Source organism: Acomys minous (assembly GCF_964271855.1).
Source record: "Acomys minous genome assembly, chromosome: 11".
Taxonomy (NCBI): domain Eukaryota; kingdom Metazoa; phylum Chordata; class Mammalia; order Rodentia; family Muridae; genus Acomys; species Acomys minous.
In genome coordinates this window covers 102,504,486-102,519,294 of record NC_140492.1, presented here as the reverse complement: position 1 = coordinate 102,519,294, position 14,809 = coordinate 102,504,486, and the positions used below count along the sequence as shown (strand labels likewise).

At 44.4% G+C, this 14,809-nt stretch overlaps 1 protein-coding gene across 2 annotated transcripts in view; it reads left to right on the top strand.

Annotated features, from left to right (window-relative positions):
• The window catches only part of DMGDH (dimethylglycine dehydrogenase), a 79,477-nt gene extending 76,097 nt beyond the window's left edge, over window positions 1-3,380 (top strand). For both annotated transcript variants that reach the window (XM_084800661.1, XM_084800660.1), the window contains one exon: window positions 2,771-3,380. In XM_084800661.1, the coding sequence (XP_084656787.1) occupies window positions 2,771-2,986 (216 nt within the window). In that variant the 3' untranslated portion in view covers window positions 2,987-3,380. The remainder of the gene's footprint in view (window positions 1-2,770) is intronic.
• The last annotated feature ends 11,429 nt before the right edge of the window (window positions 3,381-14,809 follow it).

Genomic DNA, 14,809 nt, shown 5'->3' with positions numbered 1-14,809 from the left:
GGTACCACGCAATTTTAAAGGGCGCCACTTCTTTAAGAGGTCATTTCCCATGCTGTCCTACATTGGTTAGAGACTTAATTTAAGAGAGAAATGAGGAAAGGCTAAAAATAAACTCACACTGGCAAAGACAAAAACAAATGGGGAAAAAAACAACCAAGGTCAATGTTCCAGCAAACAAAACATGAGGCTCTACCAACAGAAGGTAGGATCAGGGTCCCTACGTGGCCTGAGTGAGAAGGAGGGGTGGAGCTAATGAGCCCAGAAGAATTGAGGTAGAACTATTTAGAGTTTACACTAGAAGAAAAGAAAACCCCTCTTTCTGCAGATTTTATAAGATAAAAAGACTTTGAAACTATCCCTGGCTGCGAACCCCTGGGTCAGAAAATAGAAACAGAAGTCAGTGGCAGCACAGGACAAAGCTTGTTTGAAAATTAGCCCTCAAAAGGAACAGTTTCCTTAGGTGACCAAATGCCTGAAGGGCAGTTACCATGGGGACATTAGGAGCGACAGGATGGCTGAGGAATTGCTTGTGACCAGTGAGTCAGGGGACCGCCAGGGTCTCTCAGAGCTCTTCCTGATTCTTAGGACACTAAGGCAATCAGCACAGTTATCCCACCTCCCACACAAGTCTGGTTTGCAGACTTTGAAAACTAGAGTCACAGAGACAGCTTTTAATCCCTCATCCTCTTGGACCCTAAGCCTTGCCTTCTGTTACTAAACTCTAGCCCAAGGTAACTTCAAAGCATATGCTGTCGGTCATACACTAGTGAACATATTCAAGTCCTTTAACTAACCAGCCCTCATCACAAGTTTAGTCTCATGGAGAGCGTCTCCTTTGGGGTTTCAAAGAGATAATTAAAAACCCAGACCTCGGGGCTGGAGAGATGGCTCAGAGGTTAAGAGCACTGGCTGTTCTTCCAGAGGTCCTGAGTTCAATTCCCGGCAACCACATGGTGGCTATAATGTGATCTGATGCCTTCTTTGGGTGTGCAGGTGTACATGTAGTCAGAACACTATATACATAATAAATAAATAAATAGATAAATAATAACTACTCAGACCTCAGAGATAAGAGTTAAGTTCATGAGTGTGTCAACATCTAAAAAACTAGACGTGATGTGAGCAATTGAGCTATGTGTGAGTGACCAAGCCGACTCATGCTGTGAGTGTTGACACTAGCCATGTGCAGTCCACAATGCTGAATGTAGAGCCAGAAGGAACAGCAGGATTTTTTGAGACTCTGTGTGTGTGTGTGTGTGTGTATACTTTTTTTTATATATTATATTTTGCTTTAGTTGTCTTCTTGTCTTCCAAGAAGTGTTTTGAATTAACAATGTGTTTGAATTCTGATTTCTTCAAAAAGAGACCTTTGCTTTAAGGGTCTGCATGTTTTGCATGCATGTATGTGTACATGTGTGTGCAGTGCTTCAAGGAGCTGGAGGTACAGTAGTTGTGGGTCACGGGGCATGGGTGCTGCAACTGAAATGCAGATGCTCTTAAGTGCTGAGCCATGATCTCCAGCCAGCATTCTGTTTTTATCCCAATGCCATCCTTTCCTTTAGATCTGGCTTGTGCTAGCCCTTATCTTCCAATCAGACTTACTGCATAGGCTTTGCTGTTGCATAAGTCCCCTGTTTTCATCTCGTGGCTTTTGATTGCTTGTTTGGTATTGCTACACCCCAGTTGCCTTGAAGCCTCCTCTGGTTTTTGATGGTTCATCTCTTTGCCCATTGCTAGCTGAGATAGGGTGCAATTTCACCCAACACATTTGTATTGATCTATCTATCATGTCCTGGTCATCGCTTTCTCTCCTTCTGGAAGCTTTCCTCTTCCGTTTCTGCCAACCTAATTCCACATGTTTTAGAATTATAAAGTAAGTCTTTATGTTTTCTGCCATGGCTGTTTGGTTCTATTTTCTTGTAGCTCTGTTAACTTCCCCCAACTAAGCTGGAAGCTTTGGAGGGTAGGTACCAGGACTCCCACTGATTTCTCCAGAGTCTAGGAAATAGGGTAGAGCTACTATTAACACCACACCTAACCTGGGTGCCTTATAACTGGCAAGGTTGAAGATGCTCTCTCTCAGACAGTACTTCTTTAAGCAATAGCAACACTGGTGAGTACACGAGAGGCAAAGACACCCTCCTATACTGTTGGTTGGGAAGGTTAAATAGTCCAGCCACTATGTACATCAGTGCTGAGGTTCCTTTAAAATTAAAATCAGAAATACACATGACTCCAGGGAACATACGAAAGAGTCTGAATGAGCAACCGTAGAGCTACCACACCCACGACCAACAGTATCCACAGTAGCAAACACATGGCATCAGCTTAGGTGTCCATCAGAAAAACAGACAAGGAAGACACAGCACAAATATCCAGTGGAATTTTACTCAGCCATAAAGAAGAAGGTGTGGAACTGGAGGCCACTACGGTAAATGACAGAAACCAGACACAGAAAGACAATGTTATATGGGGTTTTTTTTTCCATCTGTGGAATATAGATTTTTAAATATCTGTAGGTAAGACATAAAAGTAGAAAGGGGACAATTTGGGAAGGAAGGGACCGGCAGGGATGGGAAGAAAAGATGCGGTGCAGGACATGGTGTGCGCGTGCGACTACCTCAGGATGAAACCCACCATTCTGTACAATGAATATATGCTAACGGCCCTCCCCGTGAAGCAACTCTGTAGCCTGGGAAACATCTGGAGACGAGGAACACTGGGCTGTGACCGTTATCCTGATAGGCTGAGGACAACTGTTCTTTTTCAGGTGGTCGGCAACACAACATCCGGAAGCTATAGCTACAGCATCCAGAAGAGCCTGGCTTTCGCTTATGTCCCAGTGGAGCTCAGCGACGTGGGACAGCAGGTGGAGGTTGAATTACTGGGTAAAAACTACCCAGCCACCATCATACAAGAGCCCCTGGTGCTCACAGAACCTGCCAGAACCAGGCTTCAGAGAGACGGTAGAAAGACAAAGACTTGAGAAGGATCCGCTCCGGCGGCAGCTGAGCTGGAGCTGACAGGACTGCTCTCCAGCCTTCTCCTGCCAGGATGGAGGCAGCCAAGGCTTCAAAGTCATCAAGATCTAGACCTTTATCTTAGTTTAAAAAAAAAAAACAACTTTTAATTGTTTTCTAAACATGGTGGTTTGATGAATTAGCAATCTGTGTTGTTCCTTCAAATGAAGACTTGAAGATGAACATGGTTTTATTACCCCAAGCTGATGTTTGTGAGACCCAATCAGAGAGGCGGTAGGTGTTTGCCAGTACGAAATCATGATTCTAATGGAATTAAAGGACTGCGATTTTAGATCGTAGGAAAACAGAATGTGGCTGACAGCTGAAATCAAGTGAATAAATTATCTTTTACATAAAAGAGATGCAGTGTCCTGGATTGATTTGCTTTATTGAGAACTTTTTCCTTAGGTAGATAAGTGATGATTTTACCTTTTCACAATATGTCTACGATGGGAAACAGCAGTCTTTGTTATTAGTTTGTCACGTACACTGCCCTGCAGTCCTCTGAAATGTTTAACAGTTTCTTAATGGCTCCTTTGGCAAGCGGCTTTAAGGACATCACACTTGTCCTTCCCAGGCACCCTCTTAACACAGGGCTTGCAGAAAGAAGAGCCTTCCCAAGGAAACAGTACTTGTAAATCGTCAGAATCGAAGCTGAGGACTAAATAGATTATGCCAGCACAGACACAGTTTGAATACTGAGCGGCTCTTCTTGAGAAAGAACTAATGCAAGCTGACATCACATGGTACCCTTCTGAGCGGCTTTTCACAAAGCATTTGACAACACAGGTCAAACAACAGCTTTCGAGCTGGCAGGATTACCCTCAACCTTGTGGGTGACAAGGGGGGGAAAAAAAAAGAAGTTGAGAAATAATCCTTTGATATACTTCTTAAAATCATTAGAGTTTAGTTGATCGAATAAATCCAAAGGGGCTTAAAGGCGGTTTATCATTTATGATTAATTTACACATCTATGCATTTAATGCATGGTTTTGAACTTTCCCTAGGCATTAAAGGAAGCTGGACTTGAAGCTTTTAAAGATGCTGTAATGAAAATAGACTCTAAAATTAGTTCTTACCTTGTACGTTTTGAAACGACATCAAATTTACATCTTAAACATTTCATCAGAGTAATCGTATATTAAGATTCTCGCCTACCATTTGTTTCCTTTGGTATGTCCTCTTACATAAAGAGGCAACCTTTGGTTGCAAATACTTCCCGATTATCAGGAGCATTGTCAGGCTTGAGCCTGGTTCCCCATTTCTGCTGATAGAAGCCCATGCTTCTATAGGAAGGCTGACTTCCTGTCCTCGCCTGTGTTACCGATGGCGCAGGAAGCAATGTGGATGGCATGGTATTGATAGCTAGGCACAGTGGCTCATTCCTGTCATCCTAGCCCTCGGAAGGCAGAAGCAGGAGGATTTCCTCAAGTTCTAGGGCAGCCTAGGCTACAGAATAAGACATAAAAAAAAAAATTCCCCAAACCAAGCCAAGCAAAAACCCAGTACAACAGTGAAATGCACAGGACGTTGAGACTGGAAAAGAAATCTACTCTGTAGTATTGACGTGGAATGTGCTTAGACCCAGCACAACTCAGACACCAGGTTAATGTAGATGACAAAATTTTACTGTAGTGGCTGCTACTGATCGGGGCCACAGAGGAGACTGGGGAGCTGAACTGTGACCCTGAGCCCCGATATTATAGGTAGAAGAAGCCTGAAAACCACAAACATCCGTGCCAAGTTATAGTTGCATTTTCCCACCAGTCGGGAATTGGGGATCAGAGCTTTCCTTAGGTGGTTGGTCTGTGTCAACTGACCCAGAATGTAGGTTTTACAGCCCAACCAATCAGACCCATTTGTTCTTTTGTAGTTGGGAACAATCCTGTTTTAAGGAACAAAGGATGAATAAGGGGAGCTGTGGTTAGGAACAGTCATTGTGTCCCGGAACAGAAGATAACAGAAGCTGTTCCACTATTGGGAAGTCCCCCAGCTCCCTAGGGCCTGGGACCTTGAGCTTAGCTTCCCCCTATGATTAAATGGAGTCTGAAAACAAAATAACAGCACTTAGGACAAGTTTCTTTGCTTGTTCCCATCAGTATAAGCCTGCGTCTTCACTTCCTAGGAACTTGCCCGGGTTCCCTTTTTTTTTTTTTTTGCTCATGTTGTGCTGTTAGAAGTTAGGTCACTCTTGCCCTTCTACCCCCACAGCCAGCGTTCTGACCGTGCTCCAAGCAATCCATTGCTAATCAATCACACACAGCCCAGCTTAGCCTTAGAACGGTGAGTCAAGCAGATTTCTCCCCGTGGGAATATGAGCTTCAGCTGCTGCGGCTCACAGACAAGCTGGTGAACACGCAGACTTGCAGCTGAAGAGAGAACGCAGAAAAGGAAGCCATGAAGCCAGCAGGGGGGTGAGAGCTCCTGAGAAAGGAGCCCCGAGAGAGAAGAGAAGGAATTCCCCGTTACCAAGCACTCAGCTCCCGATGGCTCCTCAGTCAGCTTTTGGATGGGTTCCGTGACCCATAAGAGCCCAGGTAAAGTCAGGCCTGGCAGCTCAGGCCTATAATCTCAATTACCTGGAAGCCTGAGGCAGGATACTTCCAAGTTCAAGGCCAGCCTCGGCAACTTAGTGAGCTCTTGTCTCAAAATCAAAAGTATAATGGGCCAGGGCTGTGAGGTAGCAGTAGCGTACTTTCCACCCACCTACGAGACCCTCGGTTTGATGCTCAGCTTTAGGGGTAGGGGTGAGGGTAGAAGGGAGAGCCCAAGTGTAACCACTTCCGGAAAGTGGATCATGTGCTGGGGGATCCCAGAGAACCGGGCCTAGGATCAGGGTGAGCTCTTGAGTAGCAGACGGTCAGCATTCTTGAAAATAGCGGAATGGGCGGGCAAGATGGTTCAGCAGACAGAGGTGCTTGCAGCCAAGCCGGACAACCTGATTTCGTTCCCTTGGAGCTACACAGCCTGCAGAGGAGCCAACTCTCACCTGTTATCCCCTGACCTCTCTGCAGGCACCATGGCACAACGTGACCCACCCTCCCAAATACATAAACGAACAAATAAATACAGTAAAGGTACCAGCGAGGTGTGTAGAAGAATTATATGGGAGATTCAATCTGAAAAGAACTTATGATGGCTGCAACTAGTGGCACACACCTGCCATCCCAGAACTTGGGGCTGAGGCAAAGAGGATGGATGGGGAGTTCAAGGTCATCCTGGGCTACAAGAGACTCAGGTACAGGGATGATGTTTATGGATGTTACTGTGTTGCGGATGGTCACATCCTACGGAATCCGTTCTCTCTCTCCTTTCCTATGGATAAAGGAGAATGGGCAGGAGGAAAGGGGATCGCAAAAATTTGGAAGTATGCTGTGTGGAGGATGTTGAGTAGAAGGCAGGCTAGAATCTGGGCTTTTGTGGCCCTGCCCTTTGTGTGTATTTAAACTGAACCAAAAGAAAGCAGAGAAGGGGTAGGAAAGAGCAGCTGTGAAAGCAAAGACGTTTCAGAACACCAGGTTCTGGGGAAGAGAATGGAGTTAATTCTGTCCTTTTGAGGCATCAGTGCACAGAATGACCTCCTGTTCCTAATGCCTATTGTAACTGAACAGAAGCTCATTGCCGTATATAGACTTCCAGTCTGGTTAACTTTACTGTGTGGTGTTTTTAATCAACTTGAAAGATTAAATAATAATAATAATAATAATAATAATAATAATAATAATAATAATAATAATAAAAATAAAGTTTGTAAAGTTCAGAAACACGGGGAAGCGAGAGCTGGCTGCTCTTGCAGGAGAGGATCCTGGTTCAATTCCCAGCACCCACACGGCAGCTGACAACCATCCATAACTTCAGTTCCTGGAGATCTAACGCCCTCTCTGTCACACATGTGACGCATATATGTACATGCAGACAAAAGACGTAACATATAAAGTTAACTAAATGGATCTTAATTTTTTTTAATGTACAAGTTACCATCCCAGTTTTATCTGTCTGCCAGTAATGAGTCATAAAATTAGCTCATGTTTTTATGGAAAACGGTAAAGTAAGGTCTGAGAAGTGGCAAGGGGACTGACTGTGTACTAATTCGCATTTTCTGCGTGGAGAGACTTTGGGAGTGTTTTGGAGGCTATGGAGCGTGGAGGTAGTGGATAGTACGGAGGCTTCTGGGCTGAGATACTCCAGACCTGCTTCCCAAGGTGTGCCACCAACGGAGAAGCACAGCTCCCGTTCCATGCACCAGCCATGCCTATATTCCAAATGTGTAACTGGCAGCTTAGTGAACGGTTTGTTGTTCTATACAGACGGGCCTGGGAAAGCAGTGATTACCAGGCAAGCCCCACCCCTGCCCCACCCCCACCCCATCCCACCCCACCCCTGCCCCACCCCTGCCCCATCCCGCCCCACCCCCATTACACGTTGGAGGCCATTGGGATAGACCCCTCTCTCCAGGTGGGCTTCGGATTCCCACCTTTAGCTTCTTGTTAACATTAGAAACGGAGCTCCCTCCTTAGGATCTAAATTACAGTGCAAAGAGGTGACTCCTTGTTGTGGCCCTTCAAAGCAAAGCTACTTCCTCTGGTCAGAAGAACAGGACTCAAGGTCTGCCTGTGCCCTGAGTGGAGACTTCACAGTAAGATACCCAAACCATTACATACTAGTCTTTCCTCTTAAGGATTGCGGCTGGACCTGTCAATCAGCTGAGTAGGGAAGCTAGTTCACTTGAAGACGTGCTAAGGACTGGAGAGGACTAAATGTCCCCTTAATGTGGTTGGGTACTTAGCCCTCCAGAAGCCTGCCCATCACCTGTGCTTGAAGTACTCCCAGGAAGCTGCACGGCAGAGCCTGGCGCTTTCCCAAATCCTGACTTTGCCTTTTCTTCCCTTCAGATATTGGCCAAAAGCCTACACATGCATTTCCTGGAACTCCGGGCTTTCTCTTCCTCCCAAGGCCTCTCCTTTCCACTCTGTAAGTACTTGCTGACATCAATTGCAAATGGCATGGCTTTGCCTTCTCTCTCTTCTCTCTCTCTCTCTCTCTCTCTCTCTCTCTCTCTCTCTCTCTCTCTCTCTGTCTCTCTCTCCTCTCTCCTCTCTCCTCTCTCCTCTCTCCTCTCTCCCCTCTCTCTCCTCTCTCTCTTTCCCCTCCTGGAAGCTGCCAAGGGAAGTTTGCCTGCTCTGATGACTTTCTCTCAGACACTAATAAAATCATACTTAAGCTTCCTTCAGAGACTGTTTTTGGTTTTGTTTGTTTGTTTGTTTTGTTTTGTTTTTTTAACTTTCTTTCTTAGGGAAAATAAGAGGTTTCCCTGGTAACACCATTTTCCTGGCCTGTCCAGGTTACAGAAGCCTTAGGCAAGCATTTAGGAAAAGAACAGATAACTCTTCAGTTAAAAAACAACTATCACCAGGTGTGGTGGCGCATGCCTTTAATCACAGCACTTGGGAGGCAGAGGCAGGTGGATCTCTGTAAGTTCAAGATCAGCCTGGTCTACAAAGAGAGTTCCAGGACAGCCAAGGCTACGTAGAGAAACCCTGTCTCAAAAAAAAATCAAAAACAACAAAAACAAAACAAAACAAAACCTGATGGCGTCACAAATGTCGAAGGGACAAAACATTCTGAGAATGAGGGGACAGGAAAGGGGGGCAGAACATAAGGAAATGCCAAGTAAGAATAAAAGCTGAAAAGTGCCCCTTAGAATCAGCTCATTGTCTTTGGTGCTGTGAGCACTAGTAGTTAGTTATAGGGGACCAGTAAGGAGAAAAGCCAGACCACACCATAAATTGAACAAGACAAGGTGTTAGAGAGGTGGAGCATACTTTTTTTTTCTCCAGGGAAAATAATCTTCGAATAAGATGAATATAAAGAGGGTCAGCAGCAAACACTTGGCTGCAGTTGAAAAAAACAAAAAACAAAACAAAACAAAACAAAACAAAACAAAAAAAACCAACTCAATAACAGAAGCTGAGGCAATTGTTTTACTAGATCACTTAAGAACTTTGGCAGGTGCCAGAACATCCGAGATAGCTTAGTTCTCTTTTCCAACTCTGTTAAAGCTGCCTCAGTTCTAACCATACACGTCTGTATGACTCACTTAGGAAGAAAAGGAGACGCCACGTGTTAAGCAGAGTGGTTATTGATGATGATTAGTGGCACGGACAATTTTAGGGAACTGATGAAGACAAAAGCCGGCTGTCTTTGATCATCCATATCAATATGTGGTTATGATTAACACAGATGATCGGCTTCAGACCAACACTTTTGATTATTTCCATCTTTGAGTGTTTAAGAGTTCACGTGTTTGACCTGATAGTGTCTTCCACTGTCACTTTTCCCCTTAGTTTTGTTTGTTTGGTTTGGTTTGGTTTTGGTTATAGTTTTTTGAGACATGGTTTCTCTGTGTGGCCCTGGCTGTTCTGGAACTCACTCTGTAGACCAGGCTGGCCTCGAACTCATAGAGATCCACCTGCCTCTGTCTCCCTGAGTGCTGGGATTAAAGGTGTGTGCCACCACTGCCTGGCCACCCATGGCTTTTATGTGCGTGCTGGGGATTAGAACTTGGGTCCACACGCTTGCACAGTTTACCAACTGACCATCTCCCCAGTCCCCTTGATGTATTATTGAGATATGGTCTCATTTTATAGCCCAGACTGGCTTTGATCCATTTCCCAGCCTCCCAAGTGCTAGAATGGCAGGTTTATCCCACTGTGACAAACTATCTCTTACGTCTTAATGAACACTGCACTGTTTGTAGAGGTGGTTTGGATAGTTACAGTTTTCTCAATATTCACAGCTCCATGCAATTCAGTTTTAGAGTGACTTTTTGCTTCTGGAATCACTCAGGTTTACATAGGTTGAGTTTATGTCTTCAAATCCTATAGATCTAGCTATCCTATGTTTAAAGACCAAATTGGAAATTACAGTAGCCGCAGAGGATTATAAATACAAAGAGACAGAAGGTGAGCTTCTTCATTGCTGTTGTTCTGTGTGACTGGAGTGCCCGTCAGGTGTATTATAAAACAGCATCAATGTGTACAGTAAGAGAAAAATGGTAGGATCATATGTGAAATAGCTCACTGATTTTGAATATATTTCAAATCTAGACTCTTTGAATTGCATAAAGGTTAATTTATTTTTGTTTCTGTGTAATATGTGTCTATGTGAGTGTTTGCCACCCGTGTGCAGGTGCCTGTGGAGCCAGAGGAGGACACTGGGTCACACTCAGGTGGAGTTACAGGCAGTTGTGAGCCACCCAATGTGGGTGCTGGGAACTGAACTCCAGTCCCCTGAAAGAGCAGCAAGAACTCTGAATTGCTGAGCCCCAGATTTCTTCTTTCCAAGTGAAAAACCAAAGAAGCACGTGGTGAATTTTCTGATGAGCCAGGAAAAAATTTTCAAGTACAGAGATAGTGGGAAAAAAATCCATAATTGTTCTCAAAGGAACAAAGACACAGACTATTGTGGTATGGTTGTGAAAGCAGATTCACCAAACTTATCATCGGATTGAAGTTTTTTTTTTTTCCCTAATCATTGGCATGCCTGTTGCTCATGTAAAAGAAACTGTGAAATCAAAAGCTTAAAAAATGGTTTTTCAGTAAATGGGCAAATCTAGCCACACTGACACTTAAACCCTGATACTTGAAGGAAAGTGGCTTTGAAGTCATTTACACTTTTGTGAAACTCTCTGAGGCTTAAAGACAGAAAAGCTGAGGGGCTGGGGAGATGGCTCAAGGGTTAAGAGTTCTTGTAGAGGACCAGGGCTCCATTCCCAGCACCCACAGGGCATCTTACAACCGTGTTTAACTCCAGCTCCAGGGAATCTGACTCCCTCTTCTGGCCTCTATGGGCACTGCACCCATGTGGTGCTCATACATACATACACACATGCAACCAAACACTCACATACATGAAATTTTAAAAGTAAATAAATACATTACACACATGCCAGACCAGTTTGTTGCAACAGAATGTATAGATATTAATATTGTCCTTTTTAAAAAACTATATTATTTAAATATATTTTAGAAATATATTTTCTTTTTTCCCTTTTGTGATGTAACAGTTGTTTCATTTTTATTTTTCTCATTTGTTTTTTACTGATATAATTATATATGTGTACATCAGTAGAAAAATTTCAGTTTTTATATTTCTTTTCCAGTTACTATTTCTTGTTTTATTTCATGTTATTATTGAAAAAATAACTGTCGTATTTAAAGATTTAAAGTTTTTTAAAAAATGAATCGCATCATGTGGTTCTCCAAAATGTTTTCCTTTTTCCAGTATTGAGGATTGAATCTATGGCCTCGAACATGGCAAGCGAGCATTTTACCCCTGTGCTACCACTTAGACCCGCCTTTAAGACAGAGTCAAAGTTGCCCAGGCTGGCCTTGAACTGCAAAACTCTTCCTCAGCTTGTTGAGTAAGGGATCTCACCAGGAACACTTGAACTAGTAGGGTTAGCGGGACATCCCTGTGTGGCTTCTCCGTGAGCTTAACTTGCCAAACAGTAAATATTCAACCTACAGGCAGAATGATGCGGATGCTCTGAAGAACACAGCACTCCCTAGAATCCTGTGGACCAGACACGTGCATCAGGTGGAACCATAGAAAAGACACAGCCCACATCTGTGTCCAAAGAGGCTTTCTTATTCTCAGCCCCCGAACCCTGACCAGCGCCCCTCATTGACTCAGTCCAGCCGGATGGCAGGGAGGTGATGAGGCCTGGGCTCTTGTGTAAGCTTCGACTCCTTGTGATATAGAGCAAAGGTGAGGAGGACCATGGACGACAGCGGCAAGATGTCTGTTGATTCGCGGTCAAGAGGGGCACGTGTGCCTAGTCGGAAAGAGTGAGTGCTGGGAGGGCTAATACTTTAAGAAGTGCGGTGGTGGTGCGCGCCTTTAATCCCAGCACTAGGGAGGCAGAGGCAGGTGAATCGCTATGAGTCCAGGACAGCCAAGACTATATACATAGAAACTCTGTCTGCAGCGGGGCAGGGGGGAGGGCGGGGCGGGGGGGGGGGAGGGGAGAAGTCTACTTATGTTATGACTGCACTAATTACTTTTATTGCTCTGACTACCTGACCAGAAGCGGCTTCAGGGTAGAAAGGTTGATCTGGGGTCATGGTTTGAGGAGACAGTTCACCGTGCTTGGGAAGGCATATGGTGACATTAGCTTGAGGCTGTGGTAATAAGAGGGACAGGCTGTTTGCTCACACCTCTCACCAGAAACAGGAAGCAGGGCTGGGCTATAAACTTCAAGCTCATCCCTGACCCAGAGACTCTCCAACTGGAATACCCCTCCTAAAGGCTCTACAGTGTCCCCAAATGCAGCATTACCTGGGAATGAAGTTTTCAAAGCACAAATCTCTGGGGGACTTTTTACACTTAAGCCATAATGCAAACATTTTTTTTTCTCCAAGACAAAGTGAAATATGCTATTATTTAGGTTCAAATAGGAACACATACATACACACACACACACACACACACACACACACACACACACACACACATACACTCTCTGAATCTGGTATTTCTTATTAGTAATTCTAGGAGTTTAAAGACATAATTTACATTGTGTGATTTTTTATACTATTTAACACAATTGTGTACATTTTGCTTTTTCAAGACTCTCCTTAAAATAGTACATATATTTCACTTTTTTCCCTAGTAGTGGAGGGTTTTTTGTTTGTTTGTTTTGTTATAGAGTATGCTTCTCTTCAACACATGTGCTCACATTAGTTTGCAGACTCTGATAGGGTTGGACAGAGTTGTCATGTAGCTTATTTTTAAGAAATGGGTATAAAACATAGATAGTGTGGCGTACCCAAAAATAAGCAGTGTTCACATTGCTTTTTATGCACAAAATAAGGACACAAAAGGATGCAAAGGTCCATGAGTTATAGAAGCCACACACTAACTAGGTCGAGAAGAGAGCTGCCGCCATGGCCAGGCTGTGGTCAAGCAGAGAGGATGGAAATGCTTTGCTAGGACCCATTGCCGCCAGTGCACTGCGAGGCCAGATCGCCTTCTCAGGGCAGAGCGTGCCCTGCTCTCGGCTCCGGCTCTGAGGTTAGAGATGGTAAGCAGTGGGCAGGATGAAGGGATCAAGGCAGTTTCCTTCTGAAACTTCACTCTCAGCCCTTATTCACACTTGCCCATTTCGTAAATTTGGAGAGTCTTAGAGCTAAAGGCAATTTTATATTTTTTTATTTTATTAATTTATTCATATGACATCTCAATTGTTATCCCATCCCTTGTATCCCCCCATTCCTCCCTCCCTCCAATTTTCCCCTTACTCCCCTCCCCTATGACTGTGACTGAGGGCTAAAGGCAATTTTTTTTTTTTTTTTTTGGTTTTTTGAGACAGGATCTCTCTGTGTTAGCCTTGCCTGTCCTGGACTCACTTTGTAGACCAGGCTGGCCTCGAACTCACAGCGATCCGCCCACCTCTGCCTCCCGAGTGCTGGAATTAAAGGCGTGCGCCACCACGCCCGGCTTAGCTAAAGGCAATTATTATTCTCTTCTTTTTTCTTCTCACCTTTTCCTTCCCGACACACACACACACACACACACACACACACACACACACACACAGAGAGAGAGAGAGAGAGAGAGAGAGAGAGAGAGAGAGAGAGAGACAAGGAGAGAAAGAGAACAAACTCAACAATAAACAATAAACAAAGGCACTGCTTATGAGGATTTTTTATGCTATAATATGCTATTGAATATGCTGTATGGATGCTCAAGGGTTCTTCCTGTTTCAGGAGGACCAGTGAGTGTAACACTCTAACAGCAGGTAGAAGGGCCAAAGGACCTCAGGACACTCCTTGGCCACCTGTTTTAGGGATTTACAAGCCCATGAGAGCCTTTCCTTAGTCGCAAATGCCTCCCACACCAATGTCTATAGCCAAGTGTATCACGAGAGCAGTTTAGAACAGACTTCAGTCCTGTTTCTGATCCTCAAGGGCCTAACTGTGGCAGCCAGGAACAAAGTGGTGAGTAATGCTAGCCACAACTTACCACAGGGGCATGCAGGTCAGTTATCTCACTGAAGAGATGTCTCTTACCAGTCTTATCTCAGTTGGGTAGCTTTTCTTCATCCGCACCAACGGTTGGTGGTGAGTTCAGACAGAAGGTGTTAGGGCTGCTTGATCTTTGTGGCTGGCACTTAGCACAGTCAAAGGTGTTGAAACAAACAACGGTTGAGGAGAAGAAGCACTGAAACACAGGCGTTCTGACTCGGACCTTACCTTGCTGGTCTGTAGCTCGGAGACAGTGGGAGTGCATGGCTGTGTGTGTGGTTCCTTAGTGTAGGTAAAGACTCCTTCGTGGCAGTTTGCAAACTGTGTCGTTACATCTAATAACGTCATTGCTCCTAACAGCGTTGATAGGAGTAGGACAAGAAGAAATAGCTACTTAGGTGCAGAGATTTTTTTTTTTTCAAAACTGAAGGCATGGGAGGATACACGGTGAAAAACTAAGTATGCATCCATCCCTAGGGATGACCAGTCACTCTCTCTGTCTCTCTGTCTCTGTCTCCCTGTCTCCCCGCTCCTCCCCCCATACACACACACCTGCAGAAAATAAAAACACGCCATCCCTAGCTTTCCCTAACTTCAAGGAAAGCTGTATTGGGACTAGTTCCACATTACCTTTTTAAGTGATTAAAACTTCCAGGCACATAACTGACAACAGTTTGAAACATAAAATGGTAGTGACAGCTCTGTTTCAACAGCAGCAGAGAAGATGAAGTACTTAGGAGTTGATTTAATAAGAAAGATGTA